Source organism: Varanus komodoensis, unplaced genomic scaffold, assembly GCF_004798865.1.
Source record: "Varanus komodoensis strain SLA01 unplaced genomic scaffold, ASM479886v1 scaffold36, whole genome shotgun sequence".
Taxonomy (NCBI): Eukaryota; Metazoa; Chordata; class Lepidosauria; order Squamata; family Varanidae; genus Varanus; species Varanus komodoensis.
The window spans coordinates 5,048,659-5,073,624 of NW_025335873.1; the positions used below are offsets into that span (position 1 = coordinate 5,048,659).

The 24,966-nt window shown below is 49.3% G+C and overlaps 1 protein-coding gene across 1 annotated transcript in view; it reads right to left on the reverse strand.

Annotated features, from left to right (window-relative positions):
• AKNA (AT-hook transcription factor) overlaps positions 1–24,966 on the reverse strand; it is a 39,130-nt gene that overhangs the window by 13,590 nt on the left and 574 nt on the right. The window contains exons 2-11 of the mRNA XM_044439768.1: positions 19,636–20,161; positions 17,421–18,607; positions 15,661–15,735; positions 11,626–11,770; positions 8,983–9,143; positions 7,468–7,527; positions 6,236–6,363; positions 4,955–5,177; positions 3,504–3,766; positions 2,430–2,627 (exon numbers count right to left, since the gene is read on the reverse strand). Of these exons, the coding sequence (XP_044295703.1) occupies positions 2,430–2,627; positions 3,504–3,766; positions 4,955–5,177; positions 6,236–6,363; positions 7,468–7,527; positions 8,983–9,143; positions 11,626–11,770; positions 15,661–15,735; positions 17,421–18,607; positions 19,636–19,954 (2,759 nt within the window). The 5' untranslated portion in view covers positions 19,955–20,161. The remainder of the gene's footprint in view (positions 1–2,429; positions 2,628–3,503; positions 3,767–4,954; positions 5,178–6,235; positions 6,364–7,467; positions 7,528–8,982; positions 9,144–11,625; positions 11,771–15,660; positions 15,736–17,420; positions 18,608–19,635; positions 20,162–24,966) is intronic.

Below are 24,966 nucleotides of genomic sequence, written 5' to 3' on the forward strand. Positions count from 1 at the left end.
TCCCAGTTGCAATGTATGGCTGTGAAAGCTGGACCACAAGGAAGGCTGAGCGCTGAAGAATTGAGGCCTTTGGATTGTGGTGCTGGAGGAGACTCCTGCGAGTCCCTTGGACCGCAAGGCGATCAAACTGGTCAGTCCGAGAGGAGATCAACCCTGACTGCTCTTTAGAAGGCCAGATACCGAAGATGAAACTCAAATACTTTGGCCACCTAATGAGAAGGAAGGACTCCCTGGAGAAGAGTCTGATGTTGGGAGCAATAGATGGCAAAAGGAGAAGGGGATGGCAGAGGATGAGGTGGCCGGATGGAGTCACTGAAGCAGTCGGCGTGAGCTTAGGTGGACTCCGGGGGATGGTGGAGGACAGGAAGGCCTGCAGGAAGGCCTGGAGAAAGGTTGTCCATGGGGCTGCAAAGGGTCGGATGTGACTCTGCAACTAGCAGCAATAGAGAACAAGTTCCTTCCCCCTTCCACAGGATGGCCATTCCAATATTGGAAACCCACTGTAATGCAGTCCTTTTAATCTTCTCTTCTCCGGGAGAAACACACACTGCTCATTTCCAACCAGTTCTCATGGGCCCTTCACCATGTGGGGTGTCCCCCTTCTGCAGTGCTCCAGTTTTTCATGGCCTTAACATGTGGTGCCCTGAAAGGGACCCTGTGCTCTAAATGCCACCAAATCTCTTCCACCCACGAACCTGACTGGGCGGCACTGGGCCAGCTATCCCACCCTCTCTTCTGCCTTTAATCTAACCAACCCTCAAGGTGAAGGCAGAAGAAGAGGGGGGAAACCAACGCCAGGAAGGACCAATGACCGACAAGAAGCAGCAACTTGGAGTTGACAAGAGCTGGGTGATGCTGTCCAGGTAGGACATCTTGGAGGATGTTCATTCATAGGGTTGCCGTCAGTCAGAGGTACCCTGACTGCATGTAGCAACAAAACTCACACTCACAAGGTTGTTGTGTAGCATGGAAGGTAAGGTAGGGCAACGGCTTGGGACCTGGATATCTAGAGGAGTGCCTGCGTCCATATTTGCCCTCCTGCCCCTTGAGATTGGCGGCAGGGGCCCTCCTCCGGGAACCCTCTGGGAAAGGTATCAGGAGGCAAAGTACCCGGAGGAGGGCTTTCTCTGTGGTGGCGCCCCACTTATGGAATGCGCTCCCCAGAGAGGTCCGCCTGGCGCTGTCGTTATTTGCTTTTCAGCGTCAGGCCAAGACCTTTTTATTTAATTGATATTTTAATAACTGTTGATTTTATTAATTAGTTTTAAAATATTGAGCCAGGATGTTTCCAGATTTTAAATGTATGTATTTGTATATGTATGTATTTATGATGTTGGAAGCTGTCCCGAGGCTTATGCGACTGGGACGGCATACAAAAATTCCAAATAAATAAATAAATAAATGCAATAGCTAAAAGTTATCATCTTTCTGGTAAAAATGCCATTCTTTTGAATAGTGGTGTACTGCACCATGCACATGGCGGGCATGTTGTGAGCTGAGCCGGCTGGTGCCGGAAGTCAGACTAGATGGCCTGGGAGGCCCCTTCTGACTCGCTCTGTTTTTCTGTGTTTCTATGAGTACTTAACAACTCTTCCCGTTAAGCTAGCATGGCCCTCCTCGATGCAATTGTGTGTACCTTGTTTGAGTTAGATCCAGATTTACACTAGAACAACTACACTGGCAGACAAGGGCTTACTTCTTTCCCATGGCAGCATCTCCAGCTTCCTGAAAAGGCAGAGAGCAAGGAGACCGGGCTGAATGGGATAAGCTGTGCTGTGGGGAATGAGAGGGTCCCCCCAAAACTGGGCACAGGGACCCTCCACTGGCAGAAAACCTCTCGTCACAGAAGGCAGAGTTTGGATCCAACTTTTTAGCTGTTCAAGTTACACTAAGTCCATTATTCTTTCCCCTTCCCCTCCTCTTCAAACAACCTAAGCTGATAGAAAGGTTAATGCATCCTGCATCTCTTCCTCCATCTTTGGGAATACATATTTATGCATGTTTCCTTCTGAGCTCTCCTGCTTTCGCTCTTATTTTTGAAAAACGGAAAGCTGCCCAATGAAATCCAATTAAAAGAAAAAACTGGGGTAGAGATGTACCTTTGTGGAAGGAATTCTTATTTGCATATGGTACATACTCCCGTGATGCTCCTGACCATGAGAAATGCATCTAAGGAAATGCAGACCCCATGATCCCTCTCTCTTCTTTCAATGCTTCCCATGTCTCCCCATGAATTATGTTAGGATAAGGGACTAGACAGATCCTTCCATCCTCCCAGTGAATTTCATGGCCATGGGGGCATTTGAACCCAGGTCTTCCCAGGCAAAGTCCAACACTAGCCAGTATGTTATATTGGTTCACACCAAGTGGCGGCGCACCGTTACCGGTCGAGTCATCGGCTTGGATACCCCAAAGCCATGGCTACTTACACAGTTGCTTCTCCTAGGTGACTTAAAGTGGAGGACATATGAGCTGTCTTGTCATCCTCAGAAAGCATCTGGGGGGATCCATCCTTTGCCCCAGCATCCTGAGCAGCCGCCCCGATCAGTTCCTCTGAGAAGTTACACCCATTGAGATGCAGTGGTTCCAAGCTCATCGCCTCTGGCCAAGACCGGAAGCTGCTGTAGCTGGGGGCAAGAGAAGAACAATTTTATATTGTTATTTTTTGTATTTGAACTTTATGTTTTGAGCCGCCCCGAGGCTTTGGTGAATGGGGCGGCATAGAAATGTTTTTAATAAATAAATAAATAAAATAAGAAGGGGTTAAGCTGATCAGTGGAGAGCTTGGCCTCCCCTCTGAGGAGGATCTGACCCCCGGGGAAAGTCAACTGGGTGGACCAGATCTGACGGTGGGTGGAGCCAGTGGCAAACCTGGGCAGGGATTGTAGCACTGCATAACTGAACAACAACACATGCAGCATCCAATCTATTCTGATTCATCTGTACTGCCCGTAACCAAAGGATTCTGGGTGGGTCACAACATGAAGTCCCCCATCCAGATTTCAACCAGGCCCGACCCCGCTCAGCTTCCCAGATTAGGTGGGATCAGGGACTTCAGGCTATGCGGAAGCTCCCTGCCTGCCTGGCTGTCTCCGCCAGACAATCCTCCTGGTGCAAAAGGCCAGGATCCCAAATGCCTCTAAGAGGCACCGTGCTCCTCTTCCATCATCAGCCCAGTGACTGTTGACAACACAGTCTTCACAGCAAGAGAGACGGATTTCAGCTGTTAGCAAGGTAATGAACGACCTTGTCTGCCGTGTGTAGCCACCATCTCCAGGGCACTCTGGTGGAGAAAGATGCCTCAGGCCCCGGCAGAGGGGTGTCATATTAATGCTATCTCCCGATTAATTTTGCAGGCTCGGAGTGGGTGGGGCAAGCATGTGCATGCAGGTGTGTGAGTGCGGGGCGGGGGGAGGACCCCGTGCCTTCTGTGAGCCCCCGTACAACACACCCCAGTCCAGAAGCTATTGTTCAGTCCACTACAAATGTCCAAAGCCACTCACTGATCCAGGAGGTGGTCAAAGTCTTCCTCCACTTGCAGCCTTCTGAGCTGCAGCGGTTCTGGGAGACCTTCCTCCTCTTCCTCGGTTTCATCGTGGACTGCGCTCTCCGCCACTTCCACCCGTGCTCGGCCTTCTTCCACTTGCAGCCTTCTGAGCTGCAGCGGTTCTGGGAGACCTTCCTCCTCTTCCTCAGGCTCATCGTGGACTGCGTTCTCCTCCACTTCCACCCGTGCTCGGCCTTGGTTGTTGTGGTGAACGGGGGGCTGAAGAGCAGATAGGAAAGCTTGGAGTAAGGCCCACACCAAAAGTGAACCTAATACACACATTCTTCTCCAAGGGGAAACAAAGAAGCTAAAATCCGGGCCTTTATAGACATTTTAGTGAATTGTTTCTGCAATAAAATATGAAGTGCACAGACCCATCACAACTATCCAACAAAACAAAGAAACAGGGGGAGTCAGAAGGGGCTTCCCGAGCCATCTAGTCTGACCCCTGGCTCCAGCCTGCTCTGCTCATGACATGCTGAAAGTCTGTTTGGAATATCAGTGCAGAAATAAAACCCCAAGAAGATACTTCCTAGAAGCAGTTAGAGATATTCAATATGCTGGAAGGAAAGAGGTGGGCGATGGAGTGGCCATGACTGGCTGTGGTCCACCCTAGTTGCTGACTGCCACCATGGCTGGGCAGGCAGGCAGCCTCTTTCAGATGCTCTCTTCCACAAGGTCATCATCTTGGCCTGCTGGCTTCATCCACCACAAACACTGAAGAGCACATGTTTGCACCGGGGGAGCTCTCTATGTACACGGGCTTCCCACCTCATCTAGAAACATGCATAACCCTCGACACCTGAAGGAGCACCTCCTTCCCTATGTGCCCTCCCGCCCCTTGAGATCTGAGGCAAAGGGAGCCCTCCTTGAAGGAGATAAGGAGGGTTCCTACCTGGAAGATGGCCTTCTCTGTGGTGGCACCCTGACTGTGGAACACGCTCCCCAGAGAGGTTCGTCTGGGGCTGACGCTTGGTTTTTTTCCAGTGTCTGGCGAAAACCATTTTATTAAACATTATTTTAATGTTTAATTGGTTTTAATGTGGTTTTATGATATTGAATTATTGGATGCTGTGCCCTATTTTCTTTGTTGCTTAAATGGATGGATGGTGTATATAAGCCATACAGATAGATAGATAGATAGATAGATAGATAGATAGATAGATAGATAGATAGAGGCAGAGACACAGACAGACACAAACACAGAGAGAGAGACAGAGACAGCTTTGGGAAGGGTAGGGCTTCCCTTCACCGGAGCCATTTAATCCCATCCTTAGCTGCTGCCTGTCATGAGTGCTGTATTGGCTTGGACCTTGGACTCCATGGCTTCCAAATCTCGGCTGCGACCATTCAAGTGCCCCTTATAACTGGCCATTTCACTTGTGCCTTCCCTCGAGCCAAACCCACCTCAGGGTAGGGCACGCGGCCGGCCGGGACGGGGGCCTGAAGCGACGGCGTGGGTGTTTCCATGTGTGCCTTGGGTTCGAGCACTGATGCACGGGAGGGCGATGCGGCGAGGGCCGTCCTGGGGCCGTCCTGCGCGGCTGGCCGGTCCCACGCCCCCTGCTGCACCCTCTCCCTCAGCTCCTCCAAGTGCATCTCCAGCTGGAACAGCTCTCCTTCCAGAGCCCTGGAAAAGGGTCAGACCGTCAGCGAAACAAGCAGACGAGGAGGCCGAGGCAGCGGTGCCTCACGGAGTAATCAAACAGGATTAGCATCACCTAACCAACATCCTGGGAAAAAGGGGACAAAATAGATAGAAGGAAAGTGTCGTTCGGGAAAAGTAAAAAAAGGAACTGCCAGGGGGAAGTGACGTGGGGGAAAGCGAGGAAGAAATTGCCCGTTGAGCAGATTGTTTTGGGAATTCCCCGGCCGGACTGAAAGGCCAGCAATTTGGTCCAAGATCAAATCAAGCCAGAGCTTTTCCGAAAAGCAAAAAGGACTACACCGAGGCTGCCCTACTTCGGACACCTCGTGAGAAGGCGGCGCCCCCCGGAGAAGACCATCACGCTAAGGAAAGCGAAGGGAGAAGAATCCTAGAAGAGTAGAGGTGGAAGGGGTCCTGAAGGCCATCGGGCCCACCCCCCTGCTGTTGCAGGACACCACGTCACACCACCCCACTCGGATAGCAAGACCAGATACGAGATGGATTGGCTCCGTGAAGGAAGTCACAGACTTGCATTTGGAAGAGCTGAGCAGACCTATCATGGAGAGAACATTTTGGAGGGCTTCCGGTCATAAGGTCACCGTGAATCAGAGATGACTTGATTGGCATGCAACATCTCCCTCCCTAGAGCCTGTCACCCACCTAGGTTTAGGCCCGTCCCCCCGTCCCCAAATGCCTTGGCATTTCCCCATCCTGAATGCAAATCAAAATGGGCCTGGGGCCTGATCCTGTGGAGGCCTTCCAGTGCTGTCCTCAGAGAGGAAGTTGAAAAGGATTCCACCTTGTTGTGTTAAAAGACGGTAGGCTTTTCAAGGAGCCTACGGGGCCCACTGGGATGCTGAGAAAGGATCAACGGAAAGACCAGTGGCACTCATAATGTTTGCCTGCTTGTCTCTGCCCTCTGCTTGCTCTTGACTTAGGGCCATTTTGTCTGGGAGGGTCCTGCAGACACGATTAACGTTGTTTATTAAGCTGGTAGGCTGCATTATTAGCCCCAAGGCTCTTGAGGGATATAGACATACCGATCGGGATCAAAGTCTTCTAGCACCCGCACAGGCCCCTGGTGGTTCTGCAGCTGCCGGTGCTCATCTCGGGCTTTCAGGTACGCTTTCTCCAGAGCATCTTGGGCTACCTTCAGCCTTACAAGCCCCTGTGGAGGAGAGCAATATTAGAAGAGGCAGACAAGTCCAAATGACCCATGATGTCTTCAACGCAACTGTTCTACAGTCTCTGAAATGAAGAAACCCCACTCTAGAAACGTTGCAATAAGACTGCATTTCTGTTACTACGAATAAGGCTCAGAAAATCACCCGGTGGTGAATTTTCCCAGTTATTCTCCTATAGCAAAGCTTCATGTGGTTGTTTTGCTTACACTGTTTAAGCTACAACAGCATGCTATTCCTGAGTGATGCTTTCAGTATGAATTTAGATTTGTTTTCCCTTGACATGCTGGCCTTCCCTACACACGAGGTCGGGGAGCATTTAAACATGGGATTTCGCAATACGTGGGGTTTGGGCTTTTTTGATGCTTAGGCTGGTCTTCCTGCAGGCATGTCCCAAATTGTTTTGGGATTTTCCAGTCAGGATTGGTTCCTGGAGTTATACCTGGAACAGACCTTCTCACAGGTGAAGAACAAACACAATTCCTTCCACATTTAGTATTTAGGATGTGAGAACAGTTACTTAGGATGTGAGAACAGTGAGCTGTCGATAGGCTTAAGGGAACCCCAACCTTTGCAGAAGCATTACAAATATTTAGGAGAAAAGCAATTTCAAGGCGGTGTGGCAGACACCCCAATAAACACAGAACATGCTCAGATGCCATAGAATGATGATTCACTGTTGCAAGGAGACATGGAAAACAAGCTGGGTGGAAAGATGGAGTGCAGTGGACCAAACACTGAACAGAAGTGCTCCATACTGCAACATTCTGTTGCATGGCCCACTTAATAATTGGGGTGGACACAGATTTATGCTGGGACAACCACACTCACAGAGTGAGCTCCTGTCTCCTTCCCGTGTCATCCCTTCTAATCCCCTTAAAATGCCACCCAGGGTCAGGAAAGCTTGCCAAATGCGTGAGGAAAACAAATCCCCAAACCGTGATAAATCCTTCTCCAGGCAGAGCTTTTTCTTAAACAGTTGCTTCCCAGTTCCCCTCTTCCTCCTCCATTAAGTATTTCCCACAAACCCTTAAGTTCCCATCAGAGAAGGTGCTGCATTTGCTCCAGCAGAGAGAAAAGACTCGTCCTACCTCTCGCTGATACTCCGGTGGCAGCTTCCCCATCCGAATTAACTCTCCCAAGGATTCCACCTAAAACGAAGCAAGCAGAAGAGTTTACCGAAACTTGTCACTTTTAGACAGCCCTGCACCTCCCATTCCAAAGGTCTCACTTTCCCGCTGGTTTATTTTCACACCAGTCTTCGTAACAAACCATCGGCCCACCATCCCCATTGAAAAAGGGAATCCTCCTCCCAATAATTGGGTACTATCTGAGCCTTATCTGCAGAGTATCTGCATGAATACGGAGTCCGAGGACTGCCACCAAGACGTCGCCTGCCTTGTGCAGAGTTTTCGTATTTTGAACTCCAGATACAAAGAGGCACTCCTGTGCAATACTTTACCCCTGTTTAACAAGGCATTACCGATTGAGGAAACCATGCGTCATTACAATTGAGCTCACGAAGTGGCCTTTATGACCTGAAAAACTATGGATCAGACGCTTGCAATGCATCTTATCTAGGGATGCCTTTGAAGACCATTCAGAGACCGTGGCTGCTTGAAAATGTAACGGGGAGACTGCTAAACAGGGTACCCATGCGTCTTTGCCCAGGTCATCACAAATCGAGCTGGGTTTTCTTTTCTAGGATTCCCTTCCTCATCTGCTTTAACACACTTCCATGCCCGTGCTAATTGAAACATTAACACTAATTGAGTTTCATGCCCAATTAGTGGCTGAACAAGCACAACAAAATGACCTCATTTTCTATCTTTCCCTTTGCTGTCATTCCATTGTTACTCTGATTAAACCAAGCGCGCCTGGTTTGTGAGTTTGGCATTGGTGTCCAAAGCAGGGGCTGATTTTTAGGAGGAGATGCATCACCAGTGGAGGTCTTGAAAGGGTGCAAGGGCACAAAGGACAAGATCATTGGCATGAGCAGAGAGACTGCATGGAAGGAAAAGGAGCTCAGTTTTGATCCTGTCCCAGCATTAGCGATGGGCGAATCAGAAGGACCAAAGCTTTTGAACCTCTCCAAAGTCCATCTCAAAGTTATCTCTGATTTGTGAACTTTGCTTCTTTTCTCACAAAAAACCACGCGTACTTTAGCGTGCATTGTTCTACATCTACACATGAATTCTGCACAGCTTTCAAATGCAGGCATTCTTTTCCCACTGATCACAACTCCTCTGTGAACTGGGGAAGTGCTCATTCTTCAAATGCATGGACATTTTATATTTTCCTTTTGGAGTGGGGACGAATCATGCTGGGAGGTCAGAAACGAACGGATTTTAAATGCAGCTTTTGTCGGAGTCGGTGTTCGATCTAGAAGGTGAATCGTGATCAAAACCGAACCGAAACTCATTTCTCATACATTCCTACCCCGCACCTTCCAAAAGAGAAGGCCACAGTTTTAGTTTTATTGTGGGAAAAGCTCTGTGGGATGCTCACATCCTATATGGAAATCTCCCAAACTTGATTTAGGGGGAAGTCAGTGAGTTTGCCCCTCCCGTGCCTCTTCAGGGGCTGGGTCCCAGTCGCCAACTTGCCTGAACACAGAGCTGCCTTGCTTGGGCAGCCAGGTTCTGCATCGAACCATCGCCCGAGGAAGCTTTTCTGGTGGGGCTGGAACCATCTGCCCCTGGACTGGCGGTGGCTGCACAAGAGGGAAGGGAAGTCTTCACGGTCTCCTGCCCAGAAAGTCCTGAAACTGAAGCATTTCGGAAACACATTAGCATTTTTATTTAGCCTCCATTTTAACAACTAATACTATTTTATTAATACTGCTAATTTGTATACAGTTGCATTTTACTTTTTATTTTATTAATTAAGAGAGGATATATTGTGGAATGTTTTTATGTTATTTATAATATTGTATTGCTATGTATTTTGGAATTGTATTCATGTGAGCCGTCCTGAGGCTCTCGCAAAGGACGGCATACAAACGTCTTAAATAAATAATAAAATTATACTGCATGGTAAACCATACTGTTATCAAATTGACAAGATCTCAGAACATCGATTCTGTAGGGTTAAAAGTTCTGGAGTTGAATTTGGGACTTCTGGGTTGCACTCCTCACTCTGCCATGAAGGCCACTGGGTGATTTTGGGCTCTGCCTCTCAAACTAGCCTACCTTACAGGGTTTTATTTATTTATTTAAAACATTTCTATGCCGCCCCATTCGCCGAAGCCTCGGGGTGGCTCACAACATAAAATTAAAATATAATACATTCAGAATATAAAACAATGACTAGATAGTAATGACTAGATTTGCTTCTTCAAGAATATGAGATTTAAACATTGAACTGTGGAATTTTATTTTAAATACAGAAGCATGCATTAACTGGTTTTCAGCCATGTTTTTATTATGCAATGAAAAGTCAGCAGGTACCAGGTATCTGATGGTACCGGGTTTCCCTGGTGAGAATATTCAAAAGCAATGGTCTCTTGCAAGGTATTTCATGTCTGTGCTTCAGCTGTGAAAAGGACAGAGACTAGGTACTAAAAATAAACAAGATCTGTCTGCTTTAGGTTCCTTAATGATTTGCAGCTAAAACTGGTGGCAAACCAGTGATTTTTTACTGGTGGTTGTTGTTGTTGTTGTTGTTGTTGTTGTTGTTGTGAAAATAAAATGGAAAGGGGAAGGACCTTTTGAGATGCTTTGCTTTTCCGGCAAGAGGAAGAAAAACAGGATATGAATGCAATTCGATGATGATGATAAATAAATTTGGAATGGTGGAATACTGTATTCCTACCCTCTCCCCACAGACTGCAGTTGTTAGTTGCCAAATGATCTCTACACTGGGTGATGTACAAGCAAAAGGGAGACCAAGGAGCTCTGGGCCAGTCAGACTCTCAGCCCAACCTACCTCACAGGGTTGTTGTTGTGAGGACAAGATGGAGAGGCAGAAGAGAATGATGCAAGTTGCCTTGAGTTCTTTGCAAGAAAAAAAGGCAGGATATAAACAGATTAAGATTTGCAGTTCCTTTAAAGCCACGCGTTGTCCTGAGGATCTTGTGATTTCAAAGCTCCCAACAACTTTGACCTCACGGAAAGCCCTCTTAAGTGTTGATGGCATTATCGATCCCATATTTTACTTCCAGACCAGTTTCAGCTTCTCATTGCTTTTGCTCTGTTTTGCATGGCTTCTTTTACCAGGTTGGGCTTTGCCTCTGTGTCCTTGCCACTGTGCCACTTTTCTCCTGCTGAACTTTTCCACCTTGATTTGCACCTGATTCCATGATTATTTTATTTCAAAAGGATTCTGCAACATCAATTGAATCTACTTTATGGGGTGCATAGCTGCAAGTTAGGTGGTGAGGGAGCGGTGATACTTTGTACATGGGTCCTCAAACTACGGCCCGCAGGCTGGATACGGCCCACCGTGGTCATTTACCCGGCCTGCCTCAGAGCTTTTGGATTCACGCGGAGAAAATGATCTCCAAGCGAGTCTGAAAGCTCTGAGCCGGCGCAAACTGAGCAGAGAGCCGGCGCACACACCAAATTGTAATGGCTCTCTTCAACTGTGCGTGCGCTGGCTTCCCCCCCGCCCCCCGCCCCATTGCACGCATATACAGGATGGGAATACTGAGCGGGCAACAGAAAGAGGAGGGAGGAAGAGAGAGAGGGACGAAGACACTAAAAACGATTGAAGGTAAGAAAAATGGAGTATTGTGGGAATTGTTCTGGACTGACTTGCTTCAAATACTAAGAGTGGCATTAACAGTATTTATCCTTAGCATTTTTGCTTCATTCTTTGTAAATGCCAGTTGCAGTAATCAGCTGCATGATGCAAAATACTACATTTAGTGCCTTGGTTGTGTTGTAGCTCTGTCCCTTGAATATGGACATGCTCTTCCCCACCTCATCTTGGGCTTCTGCTGCAGCCCAAGGGAGCAGAGCAAATATTTTTTTAATTTTTAAATTAATTTTAATTAATTTTGAAATGTATTTTAATTAATTTTAATGTATAGTGTGTGTAGGAGTTCATTCATATTTTTTTCAAACTATAGTCTGGCCCCCAACAGTCTTAGGGACAGTGAACTGGCCCCCTGTTTAAAGAGTTTGAGGACCCCCTGCTTTAGTGGCTGACATTCAAAACCCGACCAATAAAGTGCTTGCTCAAAACTTAACGGAAAGCCCTCAGAAATGATGTTTCTGCTCAAGAGGGTAAGAAGGAGGTGGATCTACCTGAATCCGTTGCTGGACCAGGCCTTCCTGTGACCTCGGCTGCCCGGACTTGAGGGATGCTGAAGGTTATGACCTTCGAAGGCTGAGAGATCGCCCCCACCTGAGCCCCCTGGCTCGGCTTCGGAGGGTCGACATACAGGTGAACCTGAGAGGCAGAAGGAACGCAAAGGGCTGTTGATGACCAAGAACTGGAATGCTGGCGATGGGGAAGGACCTTCCCTGGCCCTGGATGCGCCAGGTGAGCTTGTGGGTGGCAGGCGAGGAGGGCGAGTTGTGCGGCACAGACAGCTCTGAGCGGAGCAGAGCAGGGACAAGACATTTGCCCTGAGGCCTGTCTTCTCCCCAGCAGGGCTGCTTGGCACCCCTCCTCTTCCTCAGCAGGGGGACCACCTCCCCCTCACCACCTCCACTGTGCAAGGGGCATGTGGAGCAAACTGGATGCAAGGGCGAAGAGGAGGTGGCAGCGGCGGCCTGGGGGGCCCTGTCAGGGGGGCCCTGCTGCAGTGGGGACCCTTGCCGTCGGCCTGCTCAAGTTCGGCCTGCCCCGAACCAGTCTCCGCCATTGCTCCCAGTTCTCCCACTGAAGCCAGGCACCAGCCCCCTCCCTGGAGCACGAGGAGCGCAGTGCATCTCCATGCGCAGTGGCTCAAGGGGGCGCACGGCTCAGACCGAGCTGCATTGCTGCCTTCTCGCTCGCTCGGGGGCTTCTTTGATGCGCTGAGGGAAGGGAACTGGGTGAGAGCTAGCAAGCCGCCAGCAACCATCTCAACTGATGCTCCAGGATGATGGGAGGATCTGCACATGGAGGGGTGGTCTCCAGTCCGAGGCAGTTCCCCCTCTGCCTCGTGGTGGGGCTGGTATGGCAGGGAAAGGGGGCTGAGATGCCCCCTGCCCCAAATTAATCAGGAGGCAGAAATCAGCCCCCAGATGGTTGCTTTAAAGAGTGCTGTGAACAGCTTCATGCTTTTTTAAAAAGGGTAAGAGTCATATCCATGGTTTCAATCATTAAAGACATCAGTTGTCATCCCTGGGACTTGAGTGAATGGATCCCTTAATGAATAGACCTTAATGAACTATACAGTTCCTCTGAACATGTGCAAAGTGTCTTTCAGGTGAGGAGCCACAGTCCAGAAGCAGAACACCTGCTGAAAGTCTGGTTTGATCCCAGCTAACTGCAGTTAAAAAATGATTCAGCAACAGAGGATAGCAAAGAGCCTTCTCTTGACCTTTGACCCTGAAGAGCCACTGCTAGCCAAAACAGCCAGACAAGGTAGGACAAGGTGGACAAAACAGTCCAATCTAGAATACAGCAGCTCGCCACATTTTCCAGCTGGAGTCAAATGCAGCTCTTCTATCTACAAAGCTACTTTACTGGGACTTCTGCTTCCGGATTCTTTACCGGAGTAAGATGGTTGGTTCCTTTATTCCATTTTTTTTTGTCATTTGGGCTTTTTTCCCCTGCCTTTCTACATGGATGGAGCCACAAAGTGAAACCGCGGCTTTTCTGCAATTCTGCCCTACACCACCTTTTCACAGTGTGATTTCCAAATAACACCCCATCTTTCCAGATCTGAAACCCACACAGAAATAGTTGCAAAGAACAGAACAAGTCCTGGAGGAAGAAGTTATGAAAAGTATCCCAACACTTCCGTGGGGGAGTAATCATGGGTGCTCAAGAAAAAGAGAAATGGCAAGATTGCTCAGAATAGGTGGCTGCGCTCAGCCTCTGAATCCATTCATAAACAGTTGCAAGAACTGAGCCCAAATTTCACTCCCCAATCTCTTACCCTTTATTTTCATTCACTTATTTTTGGCTGGTAGTGGCTAAAGCTGGATTTTAGTAATCCTCACCATCTGTGCTTCCCCCCCGCCCTGCCCGTGAAACTCAGACCTGGAAATCCATTCTCAGTACGGTCTATACTGGGTCAAGTACCTTTACTCTAATCTAATTCCAGAAGTTGCTTGACAGAGTGGAATGCTGGCATGCTATAAAGTAACCGAAATGATTTTGTTTACTTCATAAAGTAAAATAGATGTATTTACAAATAAATCTCACGTAAATGCACATTTCTGTGCATGACAGTAACCTTAGCACAGCTACCACTAAGCTCAGCACGGCTTACTAAGGTTCAACTTGCAAAACACCCTGAACTGTAACCAAAATGCAATGTATTTATTTATAAATTTCGGAGTTATGTTTTGGCTTGGAAAGGACCACAGAGACAGCTGACAATTAAAAAGTGAAACTATGTAAAAACCTTTTGCCACAAGGTCAAAAGAGATACTTTGAAACAAGCAGGTGCAACTTGGAAAAATGTTTTGCATCAAAAGGGGTGTTCAGCAGTTGCAAAGATACTGATAGACTCTGCCACAATAGGAAAAAGGGACTTTATAAAATCCACGCCAAGAGATGCGGCCTTGCGTTCTTAGTCCAGGAAGAAGCATTGCTGCGTTGCTTCCCAGGAAGGTCCATGGAGCATCCCGGGGACCAAGGAACCCAATATAGCCAAATATAGCATCAAGGGGAGCCTAAGCTATTTTCTGTCTGTTGCAATCTGGCTACCCAATTTTGAGGCTGCATTCAATCACTCTGCACCCTCTTGCAGACACGTGGCTTCACTTCTTCCTAGGCATCCTCAAACCTAAAGTGAAGCTGGGTCAGGCCCTCGAGATGAAAATGGGTGCCGTGGCTTTTGCACCCTTCCAGCCGGCTTCTCCGCTTCTGGGCTTCCGAGAAGCCGAGCCCAGAGACTGGAGGCCGGATGCTCGGAGCGACAAGCAGGGTTCTGCTTACATCCCGAGGGCCTCTTTTCTGGGGTCTCTCTCACGTTCTGGCTGCCATGTGGTTTTAGCAGAAGCGGCCCCTCCACACCAGGAAGTACAAGAACCTGTTGAAATTTTGAAGTGCGTGTTCTCTCTTCTCCCCAACCCCTCATATTTCCTGTTCAAACCCCAAGGCCTCCTGACTCATGATGGTAAACAGGAATCTGAAACTCAAGTATGTACATGTGTGGACACAGAAAAGTGAACAATTTTAGTCATCTCCCTTCCAAACAGAATCTTAGCGTGCAAAACCTTTTGTGAATGAGTTACAGGCTTCTTAGTGCTACTGGCAAGCGGAGTCGGAATTATTTAATTTACAAGTGGATCTGGTGGACTGGGTGCTGTTTTTAATGTTTCCTTGCAATTTCTAGATTTTTATTGTATTTTTATGTATTGTTATGATCAGGTTTAATAGGTTCTGTAAGCTGCCTTGAGCACCATTATTTGGTTTTTTAAAAAACAGGGTATGAATAAAAGAAGTTACATTTAAATGGTCTAACACCCCCCCCCCCATGCCAGAAATCTAGAACTCAGCTATCCTGGACAGAGGACTGGCCAGTGTCTCTTGGACATCTTCTGTAGAGGAGACCTATCACTCCTCTAGCCTATGGGGGGTCTGTTAAATGCTTCCTTTCATCCAGTTCCTCCCTCCTGTCATCCAAAATCTACCCACCCCCGGAACACAAGCCCTTCATTTCAGACCTCCTCAGAGATTTGGCCTAGTAGACCACCCCCTAATATTCTCTTCTCTCTGGGGAATGTGCTGCAGATGTGCGGTTTCTGACATGCAGCTGTTCACAGGTCCCATTTCCCCATTAAAGAACTTGAGAGAGGGGGCAGGATGGATGTTTCTCTGCAGGAACTTGTGCACTGGGTTCTGGCACCGATCGCAACCCTCTGGGCTTCAGCACATGCTCAGAGGCACCCTCTTCCTCAGCATCCAGTCTAGGCCCATCTAATTTTTGTGTGTGGCTCTGGCTACCAGCTCTCCGGATTCCATCAGGGCTGAAGTCTGCTCAGCCCTGGTCCACTCTGTGTCTGGCGGGGGGGGGGGGGGGGGGGGGGGGGGGGGGGTGGCTCTCTGCACGGGCTCCATCACCAAGCCATGGTGCCCCCCACCCCCCAGAGGCTGCCTGGCGTGCAGGACAAGAGCTGACCGGCACTGGAATGCCGGGCAGCCTGCAGACCCTCCATCCCCCGCCGGCCTCCTACCTTGGCGCCCAGACGCAGCCGGTCGATGGTGTTCTCCGCTTCGGCGTACTTCGTCAGCAGCTTGTGGTAGTCCTCCTAAAGGCAGCCGGACAGAGAACAACGGCACGTGTTAGATGCCTGTTAGGCCAGGCCAGGAAAACAGTGATGCAAACACAGGCAGTCCTTCCAGAGGAGACCAGCTCATCTGCCGCTGTGCTTTCCGTGGCAGCCAGCCAGAAAGCCCATGGGCAGGGCCGCGGGGAAGCGGCTCTCCCTGGCATCTGTTCCCAGCATCCGCGGTTCAGGGGCATAATGCTTGCATGCATGACGTCCCCTCTGCTGTTGATGGAGATCTTTCCTCCAAGACTACGAACCCGAACACATTTACACACCCCGCTTTGGTCCCCGTTACGAAGTTCTGGAGGGCTGGGCATGTCCTGCTTTCCTATGCCAAGCAAGTCCTGGCAAGCATAGTGCCCAGCCCCAGCCGTCACTGGAAAACTGCCAAATGCTTAAAAGCTTCCAAGTGCATTTGTTTTTAAAAGATAAATCTCAAGGTCCCACAGTGATCCGTGGTTAACATGAAAATAAGAAATCCTAGGAGTCAGATGGATGGTGGAGGAAGACTTCAAGCATCCCTGTGCGCATTCTAACCACAGAACCTCTCCATTTTGTTCTCTCTGGCTTTAAAAAGAAGAGCAAGCTGCTAGACCTCATGATCGCAAACAGATCTGGAAGCAGATGAGGTTTGCTGCATGAAAGTGTATGTGCAGAGTTCACGCAGATGTAAGACGTGCAGGGCAAGGCTCGATTGCCACGCCACACTCTCCGCTCTCGTGGCGCAACACAATTATGCAAAATAGCAGCCCGCTGGCACTAACTGCATCATTTGTTCAATCCATGGAGGCCCCTTTTGTTGGTGCAGAACCAGGGCGCTTGGATGGCCTGTGCTCCCTTTCCCGGTGGAGATCTCATTCTGGTGGCAAATCCACACCGATGCCTCTAGCACTGCAGATGGCAGATGTCTCACAAGACAGGGAATCCCTCCATACCAATAAAAAAGCCCTGCACCATGGGAACTAGCCTCTTGGGGAAAAGCGTCCTCTCCCCCACATGAGAGTTGCGGGTGTACTAGTCGGCCTATTTTACTGGTTACACTGGCTACCAACTGACGTCTGGACCCAATTTAAGGTGCTAATGATGACCTACAAAGCCCTAAACAATTTGGGTCCTGGATGCCCGAAGGAGCGCCTTCTCCTCTCTGTGCCCTCCCACCCCTTGAGATCTGAGGCAGAAGCCCTCCTCCGGGAGCCCTCCTTGAAAGAGATCAGGAGGCTGGCTACCCGGAGGAGGGCCTTCTCTGCAGCGGCACCCCAATTATAGAACGCGCTCCCCAGAGAGGTCCTCCTGGCACTGACTTTATATTCTTTTTTGCATCAGGCAAAACCCTTTTTATTTCCCCATTACTTTAATGTTTAATTGATTTTAACTGGGGTTTTAGTATATGAATGGCCAGATGCTGTGTGGTTTTTGTTTTAGTCTACTTATCTATCGTGAGCCATCCAGAGATGTTCTGTAGGGGATGGGATAGAGAAGCTTTTAATCAATCAATCAATCAATCAATCAATCAATCAATCTTTTAAATCAAGAAAGCGCCCAAACGCTGCTCTCATGGGACTCCCAACGTCCTTCCCCGCTTGCAGGGAAGAGGGAGCTGCACCCAGGTGAATCGGGCCATCGCCCTGCTTCAGGGAGTCCATGACACGCACGGCAGAGCTCACCTGCAGCTGATGCACCAGCTCCGTGGCCTGCCGTGGGGATTTCAGCTCCTCGGGGATCACGGAGAGGGCGGGTGCTGCAGCTTTCACCGGGGAGCCTTCCCCGCTGCTCATCAGCACCTCCCGGACGATCTCGGCCGGAGACTTGAAGACCACGGGCTTGCTGGGATCCTTGGTTCTGCAGGGGGGTGTCCGTCCCCGCGGTGGGTGGTAGCTTTGAGGGTCCCTGGGGAACTTGACCCGAGGTGCCACTTTCGAGAGGTCCGGTAGCGGGTAGTTGAGCTGTCTTCGGCCGTACTGGGAGGCGTCACCCGTGGCTGGACTCAAATGACCCGCTTGGACAGATTCCTGAGGACTGGTGCCCCCCGCCCTTTGCCAGGATCTCCTCACCTGGGGGCTGAGGGACCGTGACTGCCTGCTGAACTTGGACGGGAGCCCGTGAGGCACGCCGGCTTTCGGGGCTCGGGCCCTCCCCGGCTGCCTCGGCAGGTTGGGCATCTCTGCTTCCTGGCTGGAATTCGGCAGTCCCTTCTGGGGCTTAGCTGGAGGAGAGCTCTGGGAGGGCCGGGCGGAGCCAGCACCCCTCTCGAGAACAGCTCTTGCAGGCTGGCGCAGGCTCTCCACCCAGGTGTGTTCTGGGAAGGTCTCCGCATCAATGCCGGGAGAATCTTGAAGGTCTTCCTTGGAGAGGTGGCCCATGGGGCTGTGACTCCAGGGTGAGGAACTTGCTGGAGAGCTGATCCTGGGACTCCCTGGGCTTCTCTCGGAGCTGGAAGTGCGCTCCGTTTCCTCAGGAAGCTCCTGGCTGTTGCCACATGGGCTTTGCGTGTCGAAGGAGTCTATTTTCAAGGGGCTGCACTCCGGAGAAGGCCTGGAGGGAGATGGGCTGAGATTGGAGTCCTCCGATAGCTCTTCCTCCCCACCCTCGGAGGTAAAACTGTAGGATTTGCTGCACTGATACAAAGCGAGTGGATCTTTCAGTGCCTCGGGGCTGGGACTAAACTCGGAACCATACAGGCCTTCATAGGAAAGCTCAGGGTCAACTTCCGCCTCACTGTTCACATCCCAGGAGCCCTCCTGCTTCTCAGGGACGTCCTGCTGCAGGTTATCTTCTGAGAGGACCAGCTGCTGGTCTCTCGGACTGTGCCAGTAAGAAGCTGTGCCTTGGTCCTCTGGACGTCCATCATCCTCTAGGAAGAAAAATGAGCTTTCTTACCTCCTTAGACAAACCTGCTTGATTCACAACCCGCGTTTACCCAACCCCTCCCAAGGGGCAACCTGGCTTCCTCCAGAAGTGTTTGCCTCCCCCTTCCAAAGTCTGCCCACTGGCAGGATGGTTCAGTTTGGCGGACGCTGCCGTTCAGAACATCTGGAGAACACCAAGTTGCCCACCCCAGAGGTAGCTCCAAGCAATTCACAGGTTTCAAGAGACTATGTTTGCTTCCTAATTCCCAGACAAAAAGCACAAAATGCAGTGCCATCCCATTTAATATTTGTTTGCTTGGAGCATTTTTATCCTGTCCAAAGCAAGTCTCAGGATAGCAGCGTTCAAAACAGAATATAAATGTCTAATAGTACCAATATGAAAAGCACAATCACCTTTGACATAAAATATCTCCTTCACCAACTAGAAAATTACTTCTAGTCCTTCCCTGACCACTATTTATTGTCTTCCAAATGACTGCAAGCTTGAAGCTGAGGTAGGAGGGTGACTACAAATCCTTACTGCGCTTACTAGCAAATGCCACATTCCCATTGGTTGATCCCAAGTTCTAGTATTACGGGAGGGAAGGAGAACCCCATGTACATTCCCCAATCCCAGGCAATCCAAATTCCATGTCACAGCTGAATTTCTAATATTTGCATCAATTCTGCAAGTTGAGAACATATGCCTAAGTCGGTCTCCTTCCACAAGGCTCGTTCTAGTTTTGCTGCTCATGGGGGAGCCTCTCTGACTCATGTACTTGGAGCAGACCTTCTTAGCTTAGGGACTAGAAACTTGCTTTCTTGTTGCAAATAAGCAAAAGCAGAACTTTGCAGGAAGCTAGACCCTGCACTGGCTTTCCTCAGCTTTTGATGACTTCCAGATGTGCCTAGCTCCTCCTAGGAGGCACTGTGGCTGAAATCCCACCTACCCACCCATTCATTGCATAACTGCCACTCAACCAAACGAGGCTGGCTCCTCAAGCACCTTCTCCCTGCCCCCCGTGCTACTCACCGGGTCGGGGACTCCCCGTGCCAGTTGCCCCCATGCATTCCAAATCTTGAATCTCACCGAGGTCGAAGTCTGGTTTATCTCCTGCCAGAAGCTTCTCGTAGTCCGCCAGTTCTTCCAGGAGTCCAGCTTCCTCCAGATTCTCCTGGGAGGTGGAAGAGAGGTTCCACAGATCCACGTTCCCCGTGAAACCAGTCATGCCGAGTGCTCCATTCTCGTCTACGCATCCCTCTAGCTCGTCTTTCTCTTCCGCCTCCTCCATCGGCCGGGAATGCCGCCACCATTCAAACCCATCGCCTGCTGATCCGGGCATGTCCGACATCCTCCACAAGCAGGCGGATGGGGGGCGGCACGGCAGAAGAAATTCCCAGGGCAAGATGTAGGGTAGGAGGGGATGGGCTTACACGTGCCATTTCATCACGGCTTCTGCAAGGAAGTTTGTGGGGGCTCGGAGAACGGGCGGCTGGTGCCTTGGGAAAGTAGGTCAGACCTAGGCGGCATCCCTTCTTCCCTGCATTCTGTCTCCAGGCTGAGAAAAAAGCGAGAGAGAGAGAGACTGAAGAACAGAAAAGTTGGCTTGGGCGATTCTCAGGGCAAAGATCCATTCAGAGGAAACATTTCTCAGAAGATACTGCAAGGCCTCAAAGAGCCGGCACACATGTTCCAACAGCCTGTCATCCCTAAAGGCAGAGGGCCAAAAACAGGAACTGTGACTGGAGACAGAATTGGGACAAAGGAGGATAAGAAATTGACCACATTAGCTGCTAACTGTCCCTGAATTTTGATGCTCTTTGGAGAGTCGGATTTTGAAACTGATTATGATTATTGTACTGTTTTATGGGAGCCAGTGTGATGTAGTGGTTAAGAGCATGGGACTGGGACTCAGCTGATCTGGTTTCGAGTCCCCGCTCAGCCATGGAGCCAAGTGGGTGACTTTGGGCCAGTCACAGACGCTCAGCCCAACCCACCTCACAGGGTTGTTGTTGTGGGGATAAGATGCAGGAGGAGATGTAAGCTGCCTTGAGCCCTTTGTAGGAAAAAGGCAGGATATCAATCAATCAATCAATCAATCAATCTGTTCTTAAATTTGAAAGCCACCCAGAGAGCCCAGTGGGCTCAGTGGGCTCTGGGGCAGTATAAAAATATAATGAAGAAATGCGTTTGCTTCACTTTTGAAGCCAGCTTCCTCAATTCGCACTTCCTCAAGCTAGACAAGACCCAAAAAATTACTCTCCGCTTTGGTGTTTCTGCTTTTCCAAATTGTTCTGCAGGGCAAGAGCACACGTGCAGACGAGCCTGAGGGTGAGGCATGGGCACAGAAATGCACAAAGGCACATTATGTACAAAAGAGCATCCCTAGGATTGCAAAGGGAATAGGTACATTAAGCACAACTGTCTGGGAAAATGAAGTTATTAAAAAATTGGAAAGAGAGGAGATTGAAACTCAAATGGGAAGATGCATCCATATCTAATCTGGCACTGTTTTGAATAACCTTATTCCTTCTATTCCCCATCTCCTGTTATAAATGTCATTAGCCCACTGCTTTCCCTAAGAGAAATCTCAGACTTCCTCCAATCGAGAGGGCGCTCAACTAAAAGTAATGCAATTGGACTACAATTCCCATGATGCCTCACTATTAGCCTTGCTTGCTAGCTATGGAAGCCATCGTTCAAACATCAGCAGAAAACCACGCACCGCTCTCAAGATCTCGGAAAATAAATGGCGAAAGGCAGCCCATTGAAACACACAGCAGCGAAAATCACAGGCTGACACCCCCACGGCAGATCACCCCACCCCCTTCTCTGCCCCCCCCCCCCCGGCTCTTCTCCCACCCTGTACAGCTGGCGACACACAGGCCGTGCCATCTCCCGGGGCTTCTATGAGCGACAGAGGAAAATGGGGCAGTGTCTCCTCGGCCCCGAGAAGCTGCCACAAGAGATGCTATTTTCTCCAGCAGGGAGAGCCCCCCCCCCCCGCCGCACGGATTCCGGAGCTTTGCAAGGGAACAGCACATTTTATTTATGCATGTTATTTACGTGTTTATAGACCATCACAGTAGCTGCATGACTCTCTGGACCGTGAGTCCTGAAACTATGGCCCACGGGCCAGATCCAGCCCGCCACAGAGGTTTTGGACTCACCGCGCACACGCGAGGCGAGGGGGCAGCTTGCTCGTGCGGAGATCGTTTTGGACTCGCGCGGAGAAAAGGGCCTCCGTGCGCGCCCCCCCGCCCGTCACCAGCACCTTTCAACTGGCCCCCAGTGGAAAAAGTTTGGGGACCCCTGCCTGGACGGTTTGCACAGTTGAAAACTATCAACAAAATAGAGAGACCCCAACACATCAACAAATTCAATAATAAAACGTCAGCACCAGTAGAAACATGCCGCTGATGTGGCAGAATTCAGAAACTCAGAACGACCACTCACAAAATAATTACTTTGATCAAATCAAGACATGGGGCGCACGTTCGGAAAGTCCTAGAAATGTGTATGTCTGTATCTTCAGGCAAGATGACCGCTTTCTCCAACCTGGTTCCCTCCAGGAGGTTTTAATGACGAGCATGCAAGCTGGGGATGATGGGGGCTGTAGTCCAAGCAAGGCCAGAGCTGCAGTTTGGGAGGCAGTGTTTCAGAGAACAGATGCTGTTCTGTCAAGGGGAGCGCTATTATTCTGGCTCCCAACCCTCAGAGACCTTGAGGAATCCAGTTTGGAAATCCGTATCTGATTCACATAGGTCAACACAAGCATTAAAGAAAGCCTGATTTTTTCCCTATTGTCCTGTTATCTTTGCTGTCAAGTCTCCAGAATCCTGGAGGATAATGTGAATTGGCAGTGGTGATAGTAGACAGTGTGAACACTGCCAGGAAGGAAAAGATGTGCCTTCTCATGCTCGGCCTCCTCATGACACTAGTCCGTATGCAAACTCCAGTACGCTTGGTCCAACCCAGTTCTGTGATCTTTTTGGTGTCCTCAAGCGCAAATAAACCCAAAAGATCTCTCAAACACTCTCTGGCTGCAAACAGGAGTTCACCCGCTGTTTTAAGAAGGAAGCAGCCATCCAGGGCAGGGAAGCCAAAGGTAGAAACGGATGCCCACCGTGATATGTACTATCATTTGAAGCAACAAGTCTCCCTGATGCAGGGAACTTGAAATGCCCGCTAGGACTAGATAGGATGGAAGAACATTCAGGCATTGGTTTAAGGGATGGCTTGGTGGAAAATATCCCTGCAAGGAAGGCCTATTTATTTATTATTTACTAAAACATTTTTATGCCGCCCCATTTGCCGAAGCCTCGGGGCGGCTTACAACAAGCCTTGGGGCGGCTTACGGGGCCTAGGCATGCTGATCGACACAATAACCTAAAAGCAAGAGAGGGAGCTGGTGAAAATGCTAAAGCAAAAGCTGAACATTCTCTCTGATGTCTAATTGGGAGCCTGGGACTAAGAGACACAAAAGGAAAAAAAGAAATGGAAATTCAAATTTCCTTCTTTGGATCAATTACAACTGAACATTAACCTACATCTTCTCATCCACTCTGGGGTTCGGTATGTTCCATTTTAGAAAGTGCGACACTGATAAAATGATGGAATTAATAAGACAGCGCAAAATACTCTTTGCAAGACCTGAGCCCAAAACCCAGATCAGAGTAGTGTGCAAGTAAGAATTCACCCCTGCGAACATCAGTGGAACCTGGCCACATAAGCCTTGCAAGAGATCAGTTGCAAATGAACATTGTTAGCAGTTCCTTGCTCTGTTCACAACTTCTTGTCAAGGTGAGGCAGTCCTTTCAAAGCCTGAACCCAAAAGCAAGGAACCAAATACCAGGCCAAACCAGAGTTCACCTCCTCAGCCTGCAACCCAGCTGCCGAAGTACTGAAATTCAACTGCAAGTTAATAATTACACAGCTTCCCAAGCAGAGTAGAAGAGGTATAGATTGTTTAGCAGGAACATGTGATGTGAAAGTGATAAGGAGTACAAGCCTATAATATACGTTTACTCCAAAGTAAACTCCATTGAATTCTATCGCAGCCGCAAGATTCCAAATTTACCTACAGCGAACAATAATCAGAAGAAATTTGCAGGCAGTCCCTTGGGTGTAAGCACATACAATGAAAGCAACCACATTTAGCTAGCAAAACATTTATATGACCCTATGGTCGAGGCCCCATCAGTGAGGGTGTTCAAGGATAGGCTAGCCATGGTGGACATGTTGTGAGCAGAGCCGGCTGGTGCTGGGGTCAGACTAGATGGCCCAGGAGGCCCCTTCTGGCTCGCTCTGTTTCTATGATGGCATGAAAGGACCTCTCAGTTCAAAGGATCCTACTGATCTTCTGAATCTGTCTACCTAACCCCATCTGACCATTTCTCCAAAGGGAACATAGCCTTGCAGTCCTACATAGATAGACCAAGAAACGAATTAGATGCGGCATTAGTCAGATGTCTGGCACTGAGTGTCTGATCTTTATTTTTTTAAAAAACAATCACCTGGCATGGAAATGTTTTAATAAATAAATAAAATAAATAAATGTGGCAAGCCGGATCACAACTGGAAGTCAGCCTGGGACCTTTGCCGCTGCCACGCTGCTGATCAGAGTCTGCCCACCCCACCTGTCTGGGGCTCAAAATGAGTCCAGCCACTTAGAAGTATACGCAGACAGAGCAGTACACGGACGCATTCAAGAGGCAATCGAGGGATGCGGTAGGTCCGTGAGCCATCTGGGGACATTTGCCTGGACGTGGTCCCCACTCTCACCGAGAGAGAGCAATCTCAATTTGCTGCCGTGTCAAGTACAGACGGATCCCCTGATCACGTGTTCCCCTTGAATGAATAAAAGGTGCATTGATAAACGGAATATAGTTTTGTGGCTGTGCCATTTTTGTTACCACCAGTTATGAATCCGCTCAGGCTGGACAGGCCAGAAAATGAAATGTGCACAGAACAGATGAAGCAAGAATTAAAATTCTCCGCGGTCGTTTGTCATCTTCACCAGCCCATCCAAACTCTTTTTGCTTGTTTGTTTTTGACGGCTCTTGCCGGAACCCAGCTTCTAGCCCCCACTTGGCATGAAGCTCCCTGGATAAGTTTGGGCCAGTTGCTCGGCCCAACCTACCTCACAGGGTTGTTGGGAAGATTTAAAAACGCCATTCTATCTTCCCAACAACCATGTGAGGTAGTGACTGGCCCAGAGTACACACACGAGGAAAAAAGGCAGAATATAAATAAATGTAACGATAACCGTAATAATATTGCACATACTTGATTATTCATACTGTTCTCCCTTCCTCTGTAGAGCCCTGCTTCCTTTTTGTGTGTCGGCAGAAGCACCGCAGC